The sequence below is a fragment of the Haematobia irritans genome, chromosome 2, assembly GCF_050003625.1.
Source record: "Haematobia irritans isolate KBUSLIRL chromosome 2, ASM5000362v1, whole genome shotgun sequence".
NCBI classification, from domain to species: domain Eukaryota; kingdom Metazoa; phylum Arthropoda; class Insecta; order Diptera; family Muscidae; genus Haematobia; species Haematobia irritans.
The window spans coordinates 118,317,235-118,344,583 of record NC_134398.1 but is presented as its reverse complement, the minus strand read 5'-3'; the positions used below and the strand labels follow the sequence as shown (position 1 = coordinate 118,344,583).

Sequence of the window (27,349 nt, the reverse complement as noted above, 5' to 3'; positions counted from 1 at the left end):
CATGTATATTTCGTATTTTTGATACGTTTCCCCCATTACAGTCGGCGATTGTTGTAGTGCCACTTAGGAGTCTACGGTAGAATGGAACTTTGAAATGCTGGCAGGGACAAGACAAAAATTCAGATTCAGAAACAAATATATTCTACACGGTTTCATTGGGAAAAATGTTTCATTTGATTTGAAATTGTTTTCATTAAATTAATTTATTATTTAAGCGATTACATATTTATGCTTAACTTATACTACAACTAGTCTCTATTATGAAGAAGTGACTAACCAATAGTTTATTTATTAACATTAGCAGATTTATAGAAATTAAAATATCTAAAACTCATATAGTAGAACTGAGACCATTATTATTGTACACATTTTTATTGCAATTGAGGCTTTCAAATATTATTAAAGCGAGTTAATAAATCGTGTGGTTTGAAACGGCGCAATCATCTAGGTTGATTAGACGATTTGTGTGAATTAAGGGCTTCGCGATTAGTATGGTTCTGTAGGTGGATAAATCTAGAATTGTTTACCTTTATTTGATTCACTGCATCATAAACTTCTTCAATAATTATTTTGTCAAACGGCTGCTCGCTAAATACATAGGTATTTATTTGATGTTGAAGACTTTGTTCTGTATTGCTTGTTACATAAGAAGAATTTGAAAAGGTCAACTGTTAGGTTAGGTTATGTGGCAGCCCGATGTATCAGGCTCACTTGGACTATTCAGTCCATTGTGATACCACAGTGGTGAACTTCTCTCTTATCACTGAGTGCTGCCCGATTCCATGTTAAGCTCAATGACAAGGGACCTCCTTTTTATAGCCGAGTCCGAACGGCGTTCCAAATTCCAGTGAAACCACTTAGAGAAGCTTTTAAACCCTCAGAAATGTCACCAGCATTACTGAGGTGGGATAATCCACTGCTGAAAACCTTTTTGGTGTTCGGTCGTAGCAGGAATCGAACCCACGACCTTGTGAATGCAAGGCGGGCATGCTAACCATTGCACCACGGTGGCTCAACTGTTACATAAGAAGAATTTGAAAAGGTCGCAAATTTGGTCTCCTTTTCGATACTGCTTTTGGTCCATTGACCATTGCCTTTTAGTTTTGCGACGTTCTGCACAATTGGTTTATTTTTTTAATTTTGCTGTCTTCCAAAGAGAATAGTCGAAGTTTTTGTTAGGACTTAAATTGGACACATACTTGTGGAATATTCGGTCATTATATTGTTGTATTATTATTCTGCTAAGTTTTTTGGTAGCATTGTTTAACACTCTTGTATCCTCTGATGATCGAGTTTGTTGCCACTTTTGCCTTATCTTTTTTTAAGTTTACTTGATTTATTATAAGTATATTTGGGAAATTGAAGCGTAATTGATTGAATACTTGGTTCTGGTGTACTCTCCCAAGGCGCTAAATGGATTAGTTGCAAACTGGAAGAAACTAGGTTAGGTTAGGTGGCAGCCCGAGGTGAACTTCTCTCTTATCACTGAGTGCTGCCCGATTCCATGTTAAGCTCAATGACAAGGGTCCTCCTTTTTATAGCCGAGTCCGAATGGCGTTCCACATTGCAGTGGAACGCAACTTAGAGAAGCTTTGAATCCCCCAGAAATGTCACCAGCATTACTGAGGTGGGATAAACCACCGCTGGAAAACTTTTTGGTGTTCGGTCGAAGCAGGAATCGAACCCACGACCTTGTGTATGAAAGGCGGGCATGCTAACCATTGCACCACGGTGGCTCCCTTTGGGACACAACACAACATTGGGACACCTACTTTTTACTAACATGTAAAATAAGAGTACATTTCGTAAAGAGTCTATTTGTATTTGTCCCATAGATCTCTTCAGATCAAGAATTGTACTAAAAACCGAGCGAACACTTATTTATTATCTTTCGGAATCAATGTGTGCATGGTCCAAATACGTCCTGGTTAGGTTAGGTTAGGTTATGTGGCAGCCCGATGTATCAGGCTCACTTAGACTATTCAGTCCATTGTGATACCACAGTGGTGAACTTCTCTCTTATCACTGAGTGCTGCCCGATTCCATGTTAAGCTCAATGACAAGGGACCTCCTTTTTATAGCCGAGCCCGAACGGCGTTCCACATTCCAGTGAAACCACTTAGAGAAGCTTTGAAACCCTCAGAAATGTCACCAGCATTACTGAGGTGGGATAATCCACCACTGAAAAACTTTTTGGTGTTCGGTCGTAGCAGGAATCGAACCCACGACCTTGTGTATGCAAGGCGGGCATGCTAACCATAGCACCACGGTGGCTCAATACGTCCTGGCAACAACATTATGTAGCGGAAAATATGCAATCCTCGAATGTTATATCCTGACAAGGAACATCTGTAATTTCTCGTTTGCCACTGACAGCTAGACAATAGAAGATGTGGTTGCCTTGTAAAAAAAATATTTTCAACTAAAATTCTTGTTAGTGGTATTTTTGTAAATGTTGGGTTTTAAAGTAAACAATAAAAGAATGAACCAATATTTTAGTTTGTAACAGTTTGTTTGAGTAGATCGTCCAATGAAGGGAACTGATATGTGCGACATGTATCACAATGGACTGAATGGTCTAAGTGAGCCTGAAAATAAATCGGGCTGCCCAACGTATGGATGTGGAAATCCGTAACTGCTGTCTTTCTCTCCATCTTATATTTTTATTTTTCCATAAAACCACAACAAATCAGTTTTGATATGCTAATAAAGGCTTCGTAGAACAAAGTATTAATTGGGCACCATTAGGTAGCTGGGTACTACATAGAAAAAAAAAATTTCACGAACATTTTTCCAATTAAAGTCTTACCCCCATTTTCATGAAGCTCCGTTAACTAACGAACTTTTAAATCGTATTAAGGACATAGCTGTCGTCTTGCCTATATATTCCATATCCCAGTTAGGAACTTAACTGCCGAAAATTGTTCAGTTAAAATTAACCAGAGAGAAGACATTTGCAATTTACTTTCTGTTAACTGGGAGTTAAAGCTTAACGGAGCTACATGAAATTGGCCGTTAATTGATCTCTAAAAAATATAGAATTAAAAATTTAATTGATTCAACAAATTTTTTAATTGAAACAAAAATCAATCACAAAAATTGAGGAAAGAGACCTCCCACGGCAGACTAGGGTAGTTTTGGCCCAATTAAAATCAGGCAAGTGCAGCCGCCTCAATTCCTACTTATCGGTGATTGATAGCAGCGTAGCTGACGTTTGTCCAATTTGCAACCAAGGGCCACACGACACGCGTCATCTTTTCTCTTGCCCAGCCAAACCAACCCGACTTACCACCAGATCACTCTGGACACACCCCACCTTAGTCGCAGAGTTCCTTGATCTGCCAACAAGCTGATGTACCAAGCGTATAACATGAAATGGATGAGATCACAATAAACTGTTACAACAACAACAAAAATTGATAGTATCAATTAATTTTTTAATTGACTTTCAATAAATTTTTTTAGTTGATTGAAGACATTTCAATTAACAAAATTAATTGGATCAATTAATTTCGTGATTGAATCAGAAAAAAAATTTTTGTGTGTATGTTCGGTTTTTCCACCAAAACTCTAAAATAAAAGTGCAAAAATATGTATGATGAGGACTATATTTTTATCCAATCTTGTCAAATTTTGTCAATCTTTAGAGCATTCATTATGTACAATTTTGCCTTTTGAAATTAATTGATTTAAAACAGTAACCATAGACAAAACTGCTTTCGGCTTGAAAACCGAACACAGTACTTACCTATAGTTGAAGTTGTACTACGAGGTCTGAAAAACATCATTTTGGATTCTTCGACGTTGAATGCGAAATTTGGAGATTAAATTTACCAATATGTATTTTATGTGCTTTTGTATTTATAAATAGAAATTGATTTAATAATAGACTTCTTTCAATATGTACTTACATTCTTCACCTGATCTAATAGAATTTGTTCTTCCAAACTTCTAGTAAACTGGAACATTAAAATTAGATTCTCCACAGACATCTTTGGCAATAGCCGCTTTAAATAATCGACACAAGATTTTTTAATGCTATGGGCCAAGTATTTGTCACTCAGCATATAAATTTGTATAATGTCTTCAATCAATAGCGTATCAAACAGTGTACAGTCATTTCTATAAATTATGTAACGAAAATTTTTAAAGTCTCTCGGTTCGACATCGGTTATGCGAATTTCGGAATTTTTTCCAGCCTCCTTGAAGTTGCCAGTGAACATCTCTTCAAAAACTTCGGACACTAGTATAAAAAATACCTTATGACCTGGAATGACCTCTGCAGTTTCATTTTCCGGTCCAACAATAAATGTACAGTCTGCCATTAATCCGGAAATAAGAAGTTTTGCCATAGCATCACCTCGTCTAAAAAAATTATCAAAAACAAAAATCAATTATTTGGTGTAATTTTATAAATGCAACCTTCTGTGCATTTCACAAAAAACTCAGTAACTACATACACACCTTGTGCCAATTTTCGGCGTTCTGTTACTTATCATTTCATTTATTTATTTATCCATATGGATTAAATAGCCCTTAGAGACCAAGTATAACATTTCATTAAAATAAATTTTTCAACTTATCCAAGAACTTTCCTTGGAGCAAATTATTCTACGAAGTGTAATGTGCAGTTTAATGACAATAATATCGCTTCGATAATACAAAAGAAAATCGAGTTTAACACTAGTGTATTGTGATCATTGTGGATGTCTCATCATTTTATGAAAAGATCGATTGCAGAGTATGAAGTGGTGCTACAAAATGTAATTATTTTTTTTACTAAGTTCCAATTTTGGAAAATTTTTGCTGCAAAGCGAGATGGAGCATGTGTTATTGGAACACTTGAAGGATGAAATCGCCGAAAACTGCCGTATTTGATAATAAAGAAAGTGCTGCTTCCCTAAGACTACGCACAATGTCATTGAAAACAATGGCAAACGACCTCTATTACATCCAATCACCAAGGCTAGGTTAAAGTGGCAGCCTGATTTGATTCAGGCTCACTTAGACTATTCAGTCCATTGTGATATCACATTAACTAAATGTACCTATTAAAGGGTGATACGGTCAAAATTTGGTCAAGGGAAAACGCGTGTAAATCGGTGAAATCGTTTATTTAAAAAATCAAATTAAATTTCTTTTTCAAGTTCAATTAGTATAAAATTCAGGAAAAATATTCAGTTAGGCTTTCGCTTTTCCAAATCCGAATTACCGGGCCTCACGCTTGACACCTGCCATCAGATTTTGTTCAGCCACCTTGTCCACCTTCTTTGCCGCAGAAAGCCAGTTTGCCTTGAACTTCTGCTCGTCCTTAGCAGTTTTTTTTTGGTCTTCTTTAGGTTCCGCTTGACAATAGCCCAGTATTTCTCAATTGGGCGGAGCTCTGGCGTGTTGGAAGAGTTCTTGTCCTGTACGTTGTTGGCGGCGTACCACTCCATGGCCTTTTTAGCGTAATGGCAAGATGAGAAATCCGGCCAAAACAGTACGGAACAACCGTGTTTCTTCAGGAAAGGCAGCAGACGTTTATTCAAACACTCTTTCACGTAAATTTCTTGGTTGACAGTCCCGGAAGCTATGGAAATGCTGCTTTTCAAGCCACAGGTACAGATGGCTTGCCAAACCAGATATTTTTTTGCGAACTTTGACAGTTTTATGTGCTTGAAAATATCTGCTACCTTTCCCCTCCCTTTTGCCGTATAAAACTACTGTCCCGGAAGCTGCTTGTAGTCGGCTTTGACGTAGGTTTCGTCGTCCATTACCACGCAGTCAAACTTCATCAGCATCGTGGTGTACAGCCTCCGGGATCGCGCTTTGGCCGTCGTATTTTGTTTATCATCGCGATTTGGAATCACTACCTTCTTGTAAGTCGATAGTCCGGCTCGTGTTTTGGCTCGATGCTCGGTTGTAGACGACATCTCGGAGAGGTTAGGGTTTCGCTTGAAACTACCGGCAACTCTCTTTGTCGTTTCAGCGGCTTCCGGTTTTCGATTTCCCCCCGATCCAGACTTCCTGGCTGTCGACAAACGTTCCCCAAACACTTTAATTACATTTGTAACTGTTGGTTTGGCAACTTTTAGCGATTTTGCCAGCTTTGCTTGCGAGTAGCTCGGATTTTTGAGATGCGCGAGCAAAATTTTGATACGCTGCTCTTCTTGCTTGGACGGCATTTTGACAACTGAAGAGTGAATTCCAAAATCAAAATAGGAGTCACATTCTACACACACACGCCTTCAAAAAGAGGGGTGTTCAGGTTTTTTAAATGCAAAATTGAAAGAAATACGTCAAGTTTATATTGACCAAATTTTGACCGAATCACCCTTTACATATAGGCACTTCTGGTTTTTCACCGAAACATCCCTGAATTAACTAAATAACAATATTTGCAGTAAATCCTACAATTGGTTTGTGGTTTATTCGTCTGAGCAAATGTTTGATCTTGTAATTAATACATAGATAATGAATAAATTACACAAAAAAGATGTTCATGGTGATGATGTTAAAGTAACATTTATGGAGGAAGTATTTCCATATTATTTAGAAGAATGTCTAAATTAACTAAATGTACCTATTACATATAGGCACTTCTGGTTTTTCACCGAAACATCCCTGAATTAACTAAATAACAATATCTGCAGTAAATCCTACAATTGGTTAGTGGTTTATTCGTCTGAGCAAATGTTTGATCTTGTAATTAATACATAGATAATCAATAAATTACACAAAAAAGATGTTCATGGTGATGATGTTAAAGTAACATTTATGGAGGAAGTATTTCCATATTATTTAGAAGAATGTCTAAATTAACTAAATGTACCTATTACATATAGGCACTTCTGGTTTTTCACCGAAACATCCCTGAATTAACTAAATAACAATATTTGCAGTAAATCCTACAATTGGTTTGTGGTTTATTCGTCTGAGCAAATGTTTGATCTTGTAATTAATACATAGATAATCAATAAATTACACAAAAAAGATGTTCATGGTGATGATGTTAAAGTAACATTTATGGAGGAAGTATTTCCATATTATTTAGAAGAATGTCTAAATTAACTAAATGTACCTATTACATATAGGCACTTCTGGTTTTTCACCGAAACATCCCTGAATTAACTAAATAACAATATCTGCAGTAAATCCTACAATTGGTTAGTGGTTTATTCGTCTGAGCAAATGTTTAATACATAGATTACACAAAAAAAGATGTTCATGGTGATGATGTTAAAGTAACATTTATGGAGGAAGTATTTCCATATTATTTAGAAGAATGTCTTAGCACTTATATTTCTTTGAGATCAGACGGAAGTTGATTGTAATCATAAGGACCAGAATTAGAATATTCCAGGCGGCATCTTGCTGTACTTAATTCCATGACATGTCTTTTCATTCTATTCGTATGGGATATGTTACGACAAAACTGAATTCCTTTAGGTCCCAGTCCCCTTAAGGACTTGAAAACATATATCAGGAGTTGATTTTAAAAATGGGCAAAATATTCCTATTATTATTACTATATAAATGTATAGCATGAAATCTGATTGGAAGATTGTATACAATCTTTAGAGCTTTGTTCTGAGTGACTTGAACTTACGTGTACGGTCTTTGAACTGTCTACTTCATAACATGCTTGAGCCATACTTAACAAAAGCAAAATTTCATTGGGCTGAGGAAAATTTCGAAAATAATAATAAAACTTAACTACAAACAAATAATTTTTTGCAATAAAAATAAGTTAAACTTAGCGATAGTTTAACTAAAAGAAAATTTCGAAAATAATAATAGAATTTAAATAACAAAAAAATATTTTTTGCAATAAAAGTAAGTTAAACTTAGCGATTGTTTAATTATATTATTTTTTTAAGTGTAATATCTTCCAATTACCATTACCGACTCATATCGTCGGTTTGCATATAAAGGTATTTTCACGGTTACATTTTTTAATCAATTAATTTAATAATAGGGCTGTTTTCTTTTTGCACTGGATGCAACATTTGTATGGGCTATCCAGAATATCGTTGCACTGGTGTTCTATCCAGAACATCTCATCAGTGCAATTCGCGCCGATGTTGCCAGATTGTATTTGGATAAAGTGACGCTTCTTCGATTCACAATAGCAATTTATTGTGACTATTTTACCGAAAAACATGAAATTCAAAGTGATACAGTGTCATAAATAATCGCAGCAGTAAATATTTATTACTAATTGAAGCATTTCATACATTAAAAATGCAAGATTTTACTTCTTTTCTGTGATTGTTTTTAAACAGCTGATGACAGTGTTGCATATTTTTGGAGATGTCCTGGATAAACGAGTACTCTGTTTTATTTTAGTCCTTAACGGCTTAGCATATCGAGTGCTAAAAGAAAACAGCCCTAATATTACATGTTTCACAATCAATGTAGTAGACATATTCCATTCATAATTTGACAATACTTGATAAAAATGTAATTGTCTTCATATATATCTAATTATACAATTATTTTTCGAGCTTTATGGACAGATATAGATTAAGGAACATGGTTAATAGAGCCATTGAAAACAAAACGCCAGATACAACTCTATACACGCCTGGACTGTACATGTTTCGGTTCGGGCGAATGAACCTTTCCACAGCCTTTAGTTTAGATCTGGCTGGGAGAGATAACTCAATTTTGGGCCCTTTATGCTAACTCCTTATGGAGAAAACATTTAGGAATTTTCCTCTTACAAATTGAATCATCTTTTCTCCCACTGTACATCATCTTTTCATATAACTTACAAGTCCCTTAATCTTATTTTTATTTCGTTTTGTTACATAGTAATGCAACAACACGAAATTTATTTTTAGAATTAATTTGTTAGTATTCACCTAAGTGGTGAACAGTCGAACAATGCTTATTGTTTCTACAGTCAACTACAACAACATGTGACAACTTACAGAAAAGAATTTTCCTCTTACAAATTGAATCATCTTCATATATATTTTTGCGCATTTAATTTAGTATTTTGGTGAACGTAGTACTCACTCACACAAACAGGTATGCATATTTCAGTTCCCAAAAGAACTTATTAAATTATAATTTTACCTGAAATCTAGATGAACTTCATTATCATTTGCTGTTGTTACTTTTCTCGAATCTCCTTCTTTTGATACATCGTTCAGTTGAGAATTTCTATTGGATAATAGTAAACCGCAATTTGATCCTGATAAATTGTTTAATGCATCGTAATTGCTTCTTCCATAGGGAGATGACAACGGCAATCTGTACAGAGACATATTTGAAAAAATACTAACTACGAAAAGTAATCTTTTATGACTGCATGTCGAATGTGATAAACAGCTTGTGACATACAACGTTAACTCTATGCTTCTGCTTTAGTTCAGTCCGGTTCGTGACGATTGCTATGTTTTAATCTATTTCTATTCTTGCTAAGAAAGACTTGACCAACTTTAATGCTGTGAGGAATGAGGAACCAAACCGGAAACAAAATTATTTTTCTATATATGAAACAAGCTCTAAGCACTGTGAATAAATTGCTTCGTATGCACTTGATTAACCCCAATAACATTTTGTTAAACTTGATTTTAAATATCAAGTTGAAAAGAAAATATAGAAATATTGATAATAATTAACAACAACTCATCATCTTTAAACTCGAATTCAGACTATTTCAGAATCTAGCAGAAGTGGCAAAATCACTAAAGAATTAGTATATCACAATATTATCCATTCGATATTGGCGTATTATAATTTGTTCACCAGTGTAATCTTCTAAAACTATTTTTTAATAGATCTGTTTGCGTACTTTCCCAGTAAAAACTTGCACGTTATTAAAAATGGATTGTACTCTCTTTGCTAAAATTAGCAGAAATGTACGCGAACGCCATCCAGTACCATGAACCAATTTACAGCTTTTAAATCAATTAAAGCAATAAACATATTCATATTTTTGCTAACTTCTAAATGACACTGAAATATATTGCACGTATGATTTCTTTATGATTAAAAAACAGCTGGTAATTACGTGTTAACTCTGGCAAATTTTTACTGGGGAAAAAAATCTCCAGCAAAAACTTGCAACTTCTCTTTTTCTCAAATGTCAAATTTGATCTATCTCTTGCTCTCCTTTGCTGGCTTTTTGGAGTAAACGAACGACTTCTAGTAAAAAATTGTGATAATTATCAAAAATTATCGCGTTCCCGATCGGAGCTATTGTTAAAACCAAGGAAGAGTTATTTTCAAATCAAATTACAAGAAAGTGACTGCTTTGTTTTTCCACTAAACAAACCAACCATCACATCAGAACAAAATGTCAAATAAAGGAGAGAATGCTCACCACAACCTAATGTCTCTCGCTGAAAAAAATGCAATAAATATTAATTAATGTTGCATTATTATTAATTATTGCGGCTTAAACCGCAAGAGGAAATTATGGAGAAACCACCGGCGGCATCAGCCAAAAGGGAGAGAGAGGATTCTTGTCTACCGGAGAAAATGACAAAATCATTAAAGTTGTCTAATTCGGCTTCACCAACAAGAATAGAATACCTACAACAAATAAAATTAATGTTAAAGGGGAGTGAGGAGAGAGTTGTCTCACGTATTAACAAGCGAATTGATGAAATCCAGGCTATGATGGTCAGTCTATATAATCGTCAATCACACTTTGAAGAGAAAACAGTACAATTTGAATACTTGTCCATTAAATAGGAGTAATCATTGCAGAACAAATTGAAATCGCTATGCTATCGCTTGACCTGTCCAAGGCTTTTGATCGTCTTAATCATGCATCACTAATTAGCAAATTTAGGGCGAACTATGGATTTTCAGCAGTTCGTGGAGTTGAATGGTCGGAGTTCGGGTACTGCATTCTTGAGACGTGGAGTACCCCAAGGTTCCGTTCTTGGTCCGCTCCTGTTTATCATGTTACTACATGATTTTGTTGGATGCTTGGTATCTAATTTTATTAGAGTATATATGCACACAAAAAAATTTTTCTGATTCAACACGAAATTAATTGATCCAATTAATTTTTTAATTGAATTGTCTTCAATCACAGACATTATAGTATCAATTAAAAAATTAATTGAAGGTCAATTAAAAAATTAATTGATACTATTAATTTTTGTAATTGATTTTTGTTTTAATTAAAAAATTTGTTGAATCAATTAAATTTTTAATTGAATATTTTTTCAAAATCAATTAAAATTTTAATTGGAAAAATTTTCGTGAAATTTTTTTCTGTGTGTATGCGGATGACATTCAAATTGTATTTAGAGGTGGAATGGAAGGTCCGCATAGTTTGGAGGGACGAATGAATATAGTGGCCCATGCTTTACTGATGTCTCAGATTAACTATTGTATCAAGGTGGTATCTTGTACGTTTCAATATAATAGGTCTAAGATTGCTCCGATCCTGAACAGGGTAGTGCGTTATGTTTTTGGGTTGCGTATCTTTGAACATGTGACAGATAAGGTAATTGATTTCCTTGGTTGTTCATTTGAACCTTACGTTTTGTCACGAAGATTAATGTTTTTCCATAGGATGAAAAAAAATCCTAAACTGAAAGCAGTTAGGAATAGCTCATTAACTAGAATAAGGCATGGAATTTTACTAATACTGTTTTCTTCGCTGAGTGTAAGAATTTACTACTGAACCAGAAAATTTTATTCACTGATAATTCATAAAAATAAACAAAATATGAACTAAAACCAAGTTTCCTCAAATTTAGTAAAAATTTCTTATAAAATGATAATTCTGACTTCCTTTATTATAGAAAGCTTATCATACATACGAATAACACTTGGCATAGAAAAATATTTTAGTTCATTCGTACTAAGAAGTATTCAATCCTTTTAAAACTTAAGGAGACACACTTGTTAGAATATAGGAAAATTTCCTCTATTTCTTTTATATACCAGTAGTCGATACCTGCCATCGATGTAATCGATATGTTTGCGCGTGGGTTGGTTTTTTAGTTGGAATCGCGTTATTATATACCATAATAACGCGATTCCAACGGAGGGATTGTTTAAAAAACCAAAAAAAAAGTATGTTAAAATAATATAATAAATAACAAATAAAATATATAAAATATTTGTTATTTTAAATTAGTGAGAAAAAATTATGTTCGTGATGTTGTATAAAGAATGAAAACAGAATAACAACCTCTTAATTCGTCTTCATTTTTGAATCTTCAATTAACAGGTAACATTCAGTGACGCTAACCTTTTGGGAACAAAATTGGTTTATGATTTTTTATATTTGTAGGTATTGAAATTGTAAAAGGAGGACAAAATCGTTACGCAGCAACTTATTAAAAGTGAAAGGTACAAGATTGCGTTTTACAGTTGATGACATTACATGGAAAATGAAAATAGTGGAATAATAAACTAATATTTCTAGGCCAGTCGATGCTGTTGATTCTTAATAAATATATTTAATATATTAATAAAACGTGTACTTTATTGAAGAAAAAATTGCCTATACACAGAAAAAAGAGTGTCTCGTAAATTTAAGAAGATTTTTACAATAATTTATTACAAGAATTTTCCAGAATTTTAGTTCATTTTTCGTATCTTCAACGAAAATGAACTACTCGAAAGGAAATTTTACAAATTCTAAGTAGCAATCGTTTAGTTCATGGCCTACAAAATACGATGGAAATTTCCTTAAAAAATTTCTTAACTGGTAGTTAAAAATTCGTTTGTTATGCTATAAAACTACTTGTGAAATGTAAAGTATTTTCTAAATAATAAGTGCAATTTACTATAAGATTTTTTTGTATGAGAAAATATTTTTTTACGAAAAATGAACTTGAAAGTGGATAGCAATTTCTTACTGACAATTCCTATAGTTAATAATTGTTGGTAAAAAATTACCCAATGAAATATTTTTAGTTCACATGTAATTAAATTTATAGACATTTTCGTCAAAAATGGTAGATAACATTTCATGAAAATTTTGCAAATTTTAAGTTAAACGTTTCATCGTTCATAAACTGGTGTGCCTTTACGAATATTATTCTCAGAGTAAATTGTCAGCAGATTCGATGAACTAATGCATAGTACAGAGATCTTTATCGGTATAGTGGAATGTGATTAATGTAAAGATGATGTTACTTGAGTTTTGTTGTGTATACATGAGCGTGGGGTTGTTTTTATTTTGGTTCATTTAGTGGTTTGTGTGTGTGTTTGTTATTCTTGGATGGTTTATTGGCTGGATGAGGTGTTGTTTTCAATAAAGGCACATGTGTTTTTGTTGTTGTAGGAATGTTTTGGCTTTGCTTGGTTTTGTTTGGCATGCTTCAGTTGTATAGTTGGCGTTGGCGTGGGCTGTTGCATCTTTTAATATGCAACAAGGGAATATAAAGGCATGGAATATTTTGGAATTTTGAGACATATATTGGTGTTTGTTTATTAAACATTTTAAATGAAAGTTATTAATATTTTATCGGTAGTTTCGAGAAAAGTTATTAAGAATATTTTGGAAAATATGTTGAAATTGAAAGTGTATTGAAATTTTTATTATTCAATGTAAAACATTAATATTCAATTCCAGATGAATTTGGACAATTTTTGTTATATCTCAGGGTATAGTTTAGCCATAAATTGGTAAGTATTGTTTTTTTTTTAATATGGCTTTCTTTTAAAAATAATATTTTGTATGTATATTATTATTTGTTAATTATTTTTTTTTTTTGGAAACCAGTTTAATGTTTTTCTTTGTTGTAAAAGCAATATTTAATTTCAGAGCAATTCCAGATGGGTTCGAAAATAGAGAATTGGTAAGTTTTCTTTTAAAATTTGGCTTTCTTTCAACTAGAATATTTACGTTTTTATGACCTTTTTATCATCAAAATTATAGGTTTTTAATACCTTATTTTAGTATTTCTTTAATCAATTTTTTTGGAAACCAATGTAATATTTCAATGTAAAAAAACAAATATTTAATTTCAGAATAACCCCTTAAAATTTGAAAAAATGTTGGTACTCATTTGCTTGTAATTTAATAGTGAATTGGTAAGGATTCTTTAACTTTCTTTTAACCAGAATATTTGTGTTTTTTATGCATAATATTATTTTTTCATTCGATTTTTTGGAAACCTATTTAATAATTTTATTTAATGTAAAAAATAAATATTTAATTTCAGAATAGCCCAAATAAATTTGGACAACTTTTTATATTTCCCCTCAGCGTACAATTTAATAGAGAATTGGTAAGTTTTATATTAAAACTCTGGCTTTCTTTCAACTAGAATATTTATTTTATTATATCCTTCACATCGATAACAACACAGTTTTATGAGTTTATATAGAATACTTCATTATTTCCTAATTGTTTCAGGTACCAATTTTATGAGATACGTTTTCCAAAGAAAAGTTGAATTCCTTACACCATTCGATAAAATGCCCCCAAATATGGTAAGTTACAAGCTAAAATGAAGAACTAAAATTATATTTCATTACATGGTGTTAATTTTTAACAATTTTCATTATTGTTTCCATTTTTTTCCAGCAAGATATGTGAAAAAATTACCTACGATGAATAAAAAAAAGGATAAGTCAAAATGTCCAAACAGCGGGTTCAAATGAACTACTCTCTGTTCCACGTGGTCATAATTTTTATTCACAAAAACATTGTATTAAGAACTTTCATCATAAGTTTTTATAATAAAATACTTTTGCTTAAAGAAAGTTTAATTTTAATGTATGAAAATTTTCATAATAGTAAAACGGTTTGTTGTTCCTTTAATTATTTAATTTCTCTGTACTGTGGGATGATTGATTTAAAAATAGTTTAGTCGTCGACATTTTAAAGAGACTGTTAACCAATTTTTATTATCGGGTTTCCCACAAAATAAGCAAGTAAAACAAAATAATACTGACTTTTTAACTTGGTAGGGGTATATAAATCTTATGGTGTTGTAAAAATGAACTAAACTACAATGTTATAGATGAACTAAAACTTAAGAGAATTATAAACTAGACCAGTTGAAAAAAATCTTAAGGGCTAAATCATGGTCAATATTACTACAGTTTAGTTCATTTTGCAATGGAAAAGGGTTCACTGTTTTTTCAGTGTATAAATAAATAAAATTGTATTTCAAAACGAAGGTAAGCAGGTCTAAGCTTGAAGTAAAAAGGTTTACCACAAATATGTAAGATTTGTCCCAATGAATGAAAAAAGTTCAATAAAATCATTCCATATATGAATTCAATTCAGTCAAATTTTTTCATTCTGTAGTATAAGGGTACATAAATATAGGAAAATATGAACTAATATATGGAATGCATTCTACCTAATTTCAACGAAAATCACATCGTTCAAAAAAATAACAAGTATATACGGCCGTAAGTTCGGCCAGGCCGAAGCTTATGTACCCTCCACCATGGATTGCGTAGAAACTTCTTCTAACACTGCCATCCACAATCGAACTACTTAAGTTGCGGTAACGCTTGCCGATGGCAAGGTATCTTAAAACCTCGTAACACCGTCTTCTAAATTGTATGTAAGTCCATACGTGGTATATATTAAATCAAAAAAGATCGATCAAATACGTATGTAATTCAGTTTGACAAAATTTTCTATAGGCATAACATTTTGACAAAATTTTCTACAGAAATATAATTTTAACAAAATTTTCTATAGAAATAAAATATTCACAAATTTTCTATAGAAATAAAATTTTGACTAAATTTTCTATAGAAAGAAAATTTTGACAAAAATTTCTACAGAAATAAAATAAAATCTTGGTAGATTCTTTTTAGCTCGAGTGGCAACCATGATTATGAACCGAATAAAATTTTAACAAAATTTTCTATAGAAATAAAATTTTGATAAAATTTTCTATAGAAATTTTGGTAGATTATTTTTGGCTCGAGTGGCAACCATGATTATGAACCGATATGGACCAATTTTTGTGTGATTGGAGATCGGCTATATATAACTATAGACCGATATGGACCAATTTTGGTATGGTTGTTAGCGGCCATATACTAACACCATGTACCAAATTTGAACCGGATATTAATGTAAAACATTAATATTCAATTCCAGATGAATTTGGACAATTTTTGTTATATCTCAGGGTATAGTTTAGCCATAAATTGGTAAGTATTGTTTTTTTTTTAATATGGCTTTCTTTTAAAAATAATATTTTGTATGTATATTATTATTTGTTAATTATTTTTTTTTTTTGGAAACCAGTTTAATGTTTTTCTTTGTTGTAAAAGCAATATTTAATTTCAGAGCAATTCCAGATGGGTTCGAAAATAGAGAATTGGTAAGTTTTCTTTTAAAATTTGGCTTTCTTTCAACTAGAATATTTACGTTTTTATGACCTTTTTATCATCAAAATTATAGGTTTTTAATACCTTATTTTAGTATTTCTTTAATCAATTTTTTTGGAAACCAATGTAATATTTCAATGTAAAAAAACAAATATTTAATTTCAGAATAACCCCTTAAAATTTGAAAAAATGTTGGTACTCATTTGCTTGTAATTTAATAGTGAATTGGTAAGGATTCTTTAACTTTCTTTTAACCAGAATATTTGTGTTTTTTATGCATAATATTATTTTTTCATTCGATTTTTTGGAAACCTATTTAATAATTTTATTTAATGTAAAAAATAAATATTTAATTTCAGAATAGCCCAAATAAATTTGGACAACTTTTTATATTTCCCCTCAGCGTACAATTTAATAGAGAATTGGTAAGTTTTATATTAAAACTCTGGCTTTCTTTCAACTAGAATATTTATTTTATTATATCCTTCACATCGATAACAACACAGTTTTATGAGTTTATATAGAATACTTCATTATTTCCTAATTGTTTCAGGTACCAATTTTATGAGATACGTTTTCCAAAGAAAAGTTGAATTCCTTACACCATTCGATAAAATGCCCCCAAATATGGTAAGTTACAAGCTAAAATGAAGAACTAAAATTATATTTCATTACATGGTGTTAATTTTTAACAATTTTCATTATTGTTTCCATTTTTTTCCAGCAAGATATGTGAAAAAATTACCTACGATGAATAAAAAAAAGGATAAGTCAAAATGTCCAAACAGCGGGTTCAAATGAACTACTCTCTGTTCCACGTGGTCATAATTTTTATTCACAAAAACATTGTATTAAGAACTTTCATCATAAGTTTTTATAATAAAATACTTTTGCTTAAAGAAAGTTTAATTTTAATGTATGAAAATTTTCATAATAGTAAAACGGTTTGTTGTTCCTTTAATTATTTAATTTCTCTGTACTGTGGGATGATTGATTTAAAAATAGTTTAGTCGTCGACATTTTAAAGAGACTGTTAACCAATTTTTATTATCGGGTTTCCCACAAAATAAGCAAGTAAAACAAAATAATACTGACTTTTTAACTTGGTAGGGGTATATAAATCTTATGGTGTTGTAAAAATGAACTAAACTACAATGTTATAGATGAACTAAAACTTAAGAGAATTATAAACTAGACCAGTTGAAAAAAATCTTAAGGGCTAAATCATGGTCAATATTACTACAGTTTAGTTCATTTTGCAATGGAAAAGGGTTCACTGTTTTTTCAGTGTATAAATAAATAAAATTGTATTTCAAAACGAAGGTAAGCAGGTCTAAGCTTGAAGTAAAAAGGTTTACCACAAATATGTAAGATTTGTCCCAATGAATGAAAAAAGTTCAATAAAATCATTCCATATATGAATTCAATTCAGTTAAATTTTTTCATTCTGTAGTATAAGGGTACATAAATATAGGAAAATATGAACTAATATATGGAATGCATTCTACCTAATTTCAACGAAAATCACATCGTTCAAAAAAATAACAAGTATATACGGCCGTAAGTTCGGCCAGGCCGAAGCTTATGTACCCTCCACCATGGATTGCGTAGAAACTTCTTCTAACACTGCCATCCACAATCGAACTACTTAAGTTGCGGTAACGCTTGCCGATGGCAAGGTATCTTAAAACCTCGTAACACCGTCTTCTAAATTGTATGTAAGTCCATACGTGGTATATATTAAATCAAAAAAGATCGATCAAATACGTATGTAATTCAGTTTGACAAAATTTTCTATAGGCATAACATTTTGACAAAATTTTCTACAGAAATATAATTTTAACAAAATTTTCTATAGAAATAAAATATTCACAAATTTTCTATAGAAATAAAATTTTGACTAAATTTTCTATAGAAAGAAAATTTTGACAAAAATTTCTACAGAAATAAAATAAAATCTTGGTAGATTCTTTTTAGCTCGAGTGGCAACCATGATTATGAACCGAATAAAATTTTAACAAAATTTTCTATAGAAATAAAATTTTGATAAAATTTTCTATAGAAATTTTGGTAGATTATTTTTGGCTCGAGTGGCAACCATGATTATGAACCGATATGGACCAATTTTTGTGTGATTGGAGATCGGCTATATATAACTATAGACCGATATGGACCAATTTTGGTATGGTTGTTAGCGGCCATATACTAACACCATGTACCAAATTTGAACCGGATCGAATGAATTTTGCTCCTCCAAGAGGCTCCGGAGGTTAAATCTGGAGAACGTTTTATATGGAGGCTATATATAATTATGGACCGATATGGACCAATTCTGGCACGGTTGTTAAAGATCATATTTAGTATATGATGTTCCAAATTACAACCGGATTGGATGAAATTTGCTTCTCTTGGAGACTTTGCAACCCAAAACTGGGGATCAGTTTATATGGGGGCTATATATAATTATGAGCCGGTGTAGACCAATTTTTACATGGTTGTTAGAGACCATATACCAACATTATGTACCAAATTTCAGGCGGATCAGATGAAATTTGCTTCTCTTTGAGGCTCCGCAAGCCAAATCTGGGGATCGGTTTATATGGGGGCTATATATAATTATGGACCGATGTGGACCAATTTTTGCACTGTTGTTAGAGACCATATACCAAAGCGAAGTACCAAATTTCAGGCGGATCGGATGAAATTGGCTTCTCTTTGAGGCTTCGCAAGCCAAATCTGGGGATCGGTTTATATGGGGTCTATATATAATTATGGACCGATGTGGACCAATTTTTGCATGATTGTTTGAGACCATATACCAACATCATGTACGAAATTTCAGCCGGATCGGATGAAACTTGCTTCTCTTTGAGGCTCCGCAAGCCAAATCTGGGGATCGGTTTATATGGGGGCTATATATAATTATGGACCGATGTGGACCAATTTTTGTTTCTCTTTGAGGCTCCGCTAGCCAAATCTGGGGATCGGTTTATATGGGGGCTATATATATTTATGGACCAATGTGGACCAATTTTTGCATGGTTGTTAGATACCATATACCAACACCATGTACAAAATTTCAGCCAGATCGGATGAAATATGCTTCTGTTGGAGGCTCCACAAGCCAAATCTGGGGATCGGTTTATATGGGGGCTATATATAATTATGGACCGATGTGGACCAATTTTTGTTTCTCTTTGAGGCTCCGCTAGCCAAATCTGGGGATCGGTTTATATGGGGGCTATATATATTTATGGACCAATGTGGACCAATTTTTGCATGGTTGTTAGATACCATATACCAACACCATGTACAAAATTTCAGCCAGATCGGATGAAATATGCTTCTGTTGGAGGCTCCACAAGCCAAATCTGGGGATCGGTTTATATGGGGGCTATATATAATTATGGACCGATGTGAACCAATTTTTGCATGGTTATTAGAGACCATATACCAACATCATGTACCAAATTTCAGCCGGATCGGATGAAATATGCTTCTGTTAGAGGCTCTACAAGCCAAATCTGAGGGTCCCTTTATATGGGAGCTATACGTAAAAGTGGACCGATATGGTCCATTTGCAATACCATCCGACCTACATCAATAACAACTACTTGTGCCAAGTTTCAAGTCGATAGCTTGTTTCGTTCGGAAGTTAGCGTGATTTCAACAGACGGACGGACGGACATGCTTAGATCGACTCAGGATTTCACCACGACCCAGAATATATATACTTTATGGGGTCTTAGAGCAATATTTCGATGTGTTACAAACGGAATGACAAAGTTAATATACCCCCATCCTATGGTGGAGGGTATAAAAATGTCTTTGGCGATATACGAAGTTCAACTTTCTTCACAATGAGTTCATTTTAACTTAAAGAAGGGTCACTTTTTTCTGGGTGTAAGAGCAATACGATTTATTGGCTACGAAGGCTACTGTATTGTTAAATAAATGAAATTAAAAGATAAAAACAATGAGCGAAAGAATATGTCTCAGAGAAGGAATGTATGAAAATAAATAGCATGGTGAGTACTTACAGGTGAGTACTACGTTCGAGTTTTTCACCAAAACACTAAATTAAAAGTGCAAAAATATATATGAAAACTATAACATTTTCATCAAGTCTCTTCAAATTATGAATGGAAAAGATCCAATGTATTGATTGCGAACCATTTAATCTTTCGAAATTAATTGATTAAAAAAGTAACCGTGAAAATAAGCTGGTTTTCAGCTTGAAAACTGAACATAGTACTTAGCTGTAGTAGGAACAAATTCATTGAAACTGCAGATCAGCGCTGCCAATTAATTAAATAAATGAAATTAAAAGATAAAACAATGAGCGAAAGAATATCTGTCTCAGAGAAGAAATGTATGAAAATAAATAGCATGGTAGTAGGAACAAATTCATTAAAACTGCAGATCAGCGCTGCCGATTTATAGGCATTTTGACGATTTTTATACCCTTTTATACCGATTATTATACCCTGTACCACTACTGTGGTACAGGGTATAATAAGTTTGTGCATTTGTATGTAACGCCAAGAAGGAAAAGTCTGAGACCCATCTTTTAGTATACCGATCGTCTTAGAATTAAATTCTGAGTCGATTTAGCGATGTCCGTCTGTCTGTCTGTCCGTCTGTCTGTTGATGTATTTTTGTGTGCAAAGTACAGCTCGCAGTTTTAGTCCGATTGTCCTAAAATTTGGTATAGGGTCCTGTTTCGGCTCAAAGACGATCCCTATTGATTTTGGAAAAAATCGGTTCAGATTTAGATATAGCTGACATATATATTTTTCACCGATCTGGTCATAATTGGCGTGTATAACAACCGATCTTCCTCAAATTCCGTACATCCGAATATTTTACGAGTCTCGAAAAACTTGCAAAATATCAGCCAAATCGGTTCAGATTTAGATATAGCTCCCATATATAGCTTTCGCCCGATTTACACTCCTTTGTCCACAGAGGCCAATTTTTTGCTCCGATTTAGTTGAAACAGGGAGTAGAATTAGCATTATAGCTATGTGTGCCAAATTTGGTTGAAATCGGTTCAGATTTAGATATAGCTCCCATATATATGTTTTTCTGATTTCGACAAAAATGGTCAAAATACCAACATTTTCCTTGTTAAATCGCCACTGCTTAGTCGAAAAGTTGTAAAAATGACTCTAATTTTCCTAAACTTCTAATACATATATATCGAGCGATAAATCATAAATAAACTTTTGCGAAGTTTCCTTAAAATTGCTTCAGAATTAAATGTTTCCCATATTTTTTACTAAAATTGTGTTCCACCCTAGTGCATTGGCCAACTTAAATTTTGCGTCTATAGATTTTGTAAAAGTCTATCAAATTCTGTTCAAATCGAGTGATATTTAAATGTATGTATTTTGGACAAACCTTTATATATAGCCCCCAACACATTTGACGGATGTGATATGGTATCGAAAAAAATTTAGATCTACAGAGTGGTGCAGGGTATAATATAGTCGGCCCCGCCCGACTTTAGACTTTCCTTACTTGTTTACTCAAAAAAAATGGACAACTCCGATTTTTTCCGATTTTGACAATATTAGCTTCGTTCTTTTAGGTGAGTACTATGTTCGGGTTTTTCACCAAAACTCTAAATTAAAAGTACAAATATATTTATGAAGACGATTATATTGTCTTGCCAAATAATGGATGGAAGGAATTGATTGCAAATAATTTTATATTTCTAAATTTATTAATTAAAAAAGTAACCGTGAATACAAGCTGGCTTGAAAACTGAACATAGTAGTCAGCTTTAGACACATAGTTTAAGAAATTAAACTTTTTTTGAAGAAATTTTTGAAAATATTAAAATAAATTTGAAAATTTATGACAAAATAAATTTCGGAAATAAAACGTGGACTACTTTGGCTTTGCGAGTTTTATCAAAATTCGAACAAATAATCATGATACCTCCACACTTCACAGTAAACGTAGAAATTTTTAATCAGGTAAACTAAAATTAGATGATACACTCAGAAAACAAATTCGTTGCCTCAACCGAATTATTTGCCAACCGAAAGCAGGTGGTTCCATCAACTATCAATTATATCTGTCAGTACAACTAACATTTGGCAATTGAAACTGCATGGTTTGTTGGTGCAACCGCCCTCGATGTCCTTTATTATTACCCTAACCAAATTCCAATATTAAATGAAAGGACAGATTATATTGAGATTTTATTAATTCATTACAAAATTTACAATCATAATAAACTACGAAAATAAATACAAAAGGTGCTAACATCAAAGGCTTTTGATTTATATGTGAGATCAATTTACAAAGGGATGAAATAATGTTTGTCCAGTTTTATAGGGATACTTTTATACACCAATGGCAGAACCTAATTCAGAAATGTCCAGAAATGTCCTTCCTAAGCCGCTAGATATAAATATAGATCGATTTAGAACCGCCGTTGACTCGACCTATGTGCTTCATACTAGAGGTCTGCATCGAATAACTTTTCACTACATGTATGCAATTCGCTGTCGAGTATAGTACATACACTGTCTTTCTCTCAGAGCGCAAGTAGTGAATTGAAGAGAACACTTGCTTGTCAAATACCACCAAGTACTTATCCGAAACAATGTGTGTTCCGAAAAAAAGGAACAATAAAAATGTAAGTACTTGAGAAAAAGTACAACATGGATTCTCTTCACTTCACGTGGTACCACAAGTATTGCTCAGTTATGTGCGAAGCAAAACTTTCCATTATTATTAATCATAGATATGTATATATGTCACATATTTCATATATTTATGTATGTCACATACTTACCTTAACGTTTGCCGTTCTTTATATTAATCCGAAAACATATATTATGGAGAGTAACTGTTTTCTTGTATTTCTGAAACTGCACATGGTACATGGAGTACTCTATGAAGTTTTGTTCTCGCAACATACTCGACGTGATCACTCTGAGTACACTTCAATATGAGAGAAAGAGGAATATGTGTTTGTTGGTAGTGAAGACATCAGAGTAGCATGCAGGTGTATGAAGCCTGCAATTTTTATGAAAACTTCTATAATAACATATTATATTTTTACTAAGTTGATACGATACTTACCTTAAGCCAAATTCTAGTTTACACTTCGTAATGCAAACATTATTATTCAATTTATTGCGGACTATTAAAAGTAAATTTAGTGACGCTGTTCCCCGTTTTGCAAATTTTGTAGCGTCATACCATCTAAATTGTCAATGTTGATATTACTATTTACTTATTGCAACAACTACCTTACGTCCCATGATTGAACTAAAATTCTTTTAGTCTACTCAACTTTTGGTCATACTAACCGTTTGTTGATTCCCATGCTGTAGGTCGCACTATGCTAGTGGTAAGCTCAACAACATAAAACTAAATTGATCGACATTGGTTATTGTAACCAATTGATTAGTTATAGGAATTCCTATTTCATTTTGTGAATTTTTTTACAGTTGTATTGGATATATAATGGGAGAAATAATAAAAAGATTGTTGTTGTAAAAAAAATAGGTTACTGTTATTATTTCCTTTTTGTAATGATCGAATTGCAACCAATCATTTCTCTGGGTGTAGCTCGAAAATAATTTATTGGAAGGAATATTCTGTTCAAAACATGACCTAAAATTAAATAACTCAAGTTGTTGTAATACCAAAATTTATAATGATTTACTCAAAATGTGCAATAGGAACTTTTACTATTTTTAAATAAAATATTTTATTTTTAAATAAAAATGTTACTGAATTAAAAAATTACGAAATATTTTGTTTTGTTTGTTTTAGAAAATGAATTTTGTGTTAATTTTATTGTTATACAAAACTGTTCGTTATGTTTTTTATGGAAATGCATTCACCCAAAAAAAAAGGGACGCTAAAGCCAACTGAACTTTATTTTAGTTCATGAAGATTAGTTGATTTTAGTTAGATTTTGCACAATATGAGCAAATGTTCCTTATTTGAATAATTTTTTGCCAACTTTAATGACGTGAACTAAAAACAAGAAAAAAAAAAAGTTGTATACAAATATATTGCACAATTTTACTAAAAAATAAGTTAGTTCATATTTTACTAAAATGACAGAATTTTGCTTAATAAATGAGTAAATTGTAAAATTGTACTTGTCTTGAACTTCGTACAGCGCTAAAGACATTTTATCAATTTTTAAATCAAAATTTTTCCTTCAACATATGAAATTTTCTTAAACAACAGAAAAAAATTAATTAGTTTTAATAAATTTTCTTCAATTTGACAAAAACTATAAACTTACTTGTAACATGTTACAATTAGAAAACTATTTTAGTTAAAATTTTCTAAAATAAACCTACATTTTCTTTCACTTTTTTTTTGGGTGTTGTTCTGTACATTAATTTTCTTGTTTGTTTTTGTCTTGTGTTTACCCAAAAAAAAAAAAATATTATTTACATTTTCCGATTTTTACGACTTTTAAAACGCAAGTGTCGATTATGGCGATTTTTATCGAAAAAAGTCACGATTTTTCTTGAATGGTAGGTGCTAATAATGGTAGGTACTATGTTCCACTTTTGGGAAGCGCTGCTATAAATATATGCGACAGCTATATATAAATATGAACAGATTTCTATCGAAGTGATAATAATACGCCAAAATATGTATTTTATCTCCTTCTAGGTGCCGCCTAACACCTGCACCACATCAGATAGATGGGGGGCTTTAGTTTAGTCACGTGTGGGTATTGGGTAATTTTCTACCATTGCTATGTTTGTTGGTGCGAAAAAAGTTCCCCACAATCATTCTTTCGCGTTGAAAACTGATAGTGTTGAAAATATACTTTGAAGGAAAAAAACAGCCATTTTGGTACTTTTTGCGTTTATTTATGCGAAGTGTTATTGACAACATCGCAAAATGCCACAAAATGATTAATTTTCAACTCGAAAAAAAACAAAGTATCACAAATGGAAAAAATTTCGCTAGTTTTTCGCATTTTTTGGTTTTGTATGGAGTTTCAACGCGAACAGAGTACCGGCCTTTATACTTTGTTTTGTCAATCGATCAGATTACATTTTTATACCCTCCACCATAGGATGGGGGTATATTAACTTTGTCATTCCGTGTGTAACACATCGATATATTGCTCTAAGACCCCCATAAAGTATATATATTCTGGGTCGTGGTGAAATTCTGAGTCGATCTGAGCATGTCCGTCCGTCCGTCTGTTGAAATCACGCTAACTTCCGAACGAAACAAGCTATCGACATGAAACTTGGCACAAGAAGTTGCTATTGATGTAGGTCGGATGGTATTGCAAATGGTCCACATTTACGTATAGCTCCCATATAAACGGACCACCTCTAAGAGAACCAAATTTCATCCGATCCGGCTGAAATTTGGTACATGGTGTTAGTATATGGTCTCTAACAACTATGCAAAAATTAGTCCACATCGGTCAATAATTATATATAGCCCACAAATAAACCGATCACCAGATTTGTCCTCCGGAGCCTTTTGGAAGACCAAAATTCATCTGATTCAGTTGATATTTGATACGTGGTGTTAATATATGGCATCAAACACCCATGCAAAAATTGGTCGAAATCGGTCCATATTTATATATAGCCCCCATATAAACCGATCCCCAGATTTGAGCTCCGTAGCCCCTTGGAAGAGCAAAATTCATCCGATTCGGTTGAAATTTGGTAAGTGATGTTAGTATATGGTATCCAACAACCATGCAGGAATTGGTTCATATCAGTCCATAATTATATATAACCCCCATATAAACCGATCCCCAGATTTGACCTCCGGTGCCTTTTGGAGAAGCAAAATTCATCCGATCTGGTTGAAATTTGGTACGTGGTGGTAGTATATATTTAACAACCATGCCAAAAGTGGTCCATATCAGTCCATAATCATATATAGCCCCCATATAAACCGATCCCGAGATTTGGTTTTGGAGCCTCTTGGTACATTGTGCTAGTATATGGCCGTTAACAACCATGCCTAACTAGGTCCATATCGGTCTATAGTTATATATTAATTCACATTGCAAATGGCGCCATGAAAATACTGCTGACCGATTTACGTCAGTTTTTCAACTCGAGTATCTCAAATGGAACAAATTTCGCTAGTATTTCGTATTTTTTTGGTTTTGTATAGAGTTTCAATGAGAAAACCCGAACAGAGTACCGACCTTTAGTAAAAAATTAGCTTACCTAAATCCGATTTGTTGACCATAGCTTAAAGTGGTCATCTCTTTGCTAAGCACTACTTTTGTCAAACAATAAACAAATTGAGGAGGTAGTCGCTGACAAGTATATTCAAAATACAAATAAAACTACATAGCCGACTGAAGAATGCATCAACGTCGGCAAAATTCGAATATGAGCCGAACAGACGATCAATGATGCCAATTTAGCTATTTTATACATTTATGTAGATATTTTTAAAGTTGAAATGCTACAAAATTTGTAACGTTGTTTAGGTCTGTTTGGGTAGAAACTAGCAAAAGAGTTAAGGGCACCTTATACGGTCGGATAAACCCTGCGACACAACACGTTGCGGCGACAAATCCGATTGTATAAGGTCGTGTTCGGCTGTCGCGGGGACGTGTTGGTATAAAATCAAAACAACTTTGATTTTTTCTGGTTGGGTGGTACAAATCATTTAGTGTAAGGGGATGTTCGACAAACATTATCAAAGACAAATTTATTTTTACATTAAAAACAGGCATTTCTGCAATGAAATTAATGATGGATCGCCAATTCTGGTTGAAAATTAAAGAAATATATAAATCTAAACCAGTATTGTGGCAAAAACGTGGAAAATATCCACTTCCAATCAACCCTGCCAACATTTTTTGAATTTGGGGGCGCTTCTGAGAATCCCCACAACGTCGAAAACAATCATATACGACATCAAAAACTCGTCGGAAAAGCGCCGTCACTATTGAGAAGTTGTACCACGCCAAGTTACTACGAAAAAGTTTCTCATCAGCGCAATTATTAGGTGCCTATTTAGATCAATTTCGAAGGACGCTAATAAGAACCCCTGCAAACTATCAGAAAAAGTGCATTTTAAGGTA

At 32.8% G+C, this 27,349-nt stretch overlaps 1 protein-coding gene across 1 annotated transcript; it reads right to left on the bottom strand.

Annotated features, from left to right (window-relative positions):
* Positions 1 to 3,824: 3,824 nt before the first annotated feature.
* LOC142226079 (uncharacterized) lies at positions 3,825 to 26,629 on the bottom strand. The gene is made up of 3 exons (XM_075295948.1): positions 26,481 to 26,629; positions 9,067 to 9,243; positions 3,825 to 4,365 (listed from the first exon to the last, which is right to left on the bottom strand). Exons 1-3 carry the CDS (start codon positions 26,516 to 26,518, stop codon positions 3,897 to 3,899), a joined length of 684 nt encoding a protein of 227 aa, XP_075152063.1. The 5' UTR covers positions 26,519 to 26,629; the 3' UTR covers positions 3,825 to 3,896.
* Between the last annotated feature and the right edge of the window lie 720 nt (positions 26,630 to 27,349).

Coding starts and splice junctions, on each gene's coding strand:
- LOC142226079 (XM_075295948.1), bottom strand. CDS start 26,518: ATGACCACTTTAAGCTATGGTCAACAAATCGGATTTAG. Junction 9,244..26,480: donor GGTCAACAAATCGGATTTAG/GTAAGCTAATTT, acceptor GTCTCTGTACAG/ATTGCCGTTGTCATCTCCCT. Junction 4,366..9,066: donor GAAGTTCATCTAGATTTCAG/GTAAAATTATAA, acceptor TAATTTTTTTAG/ACGAGGTGATGCTATGGCAA.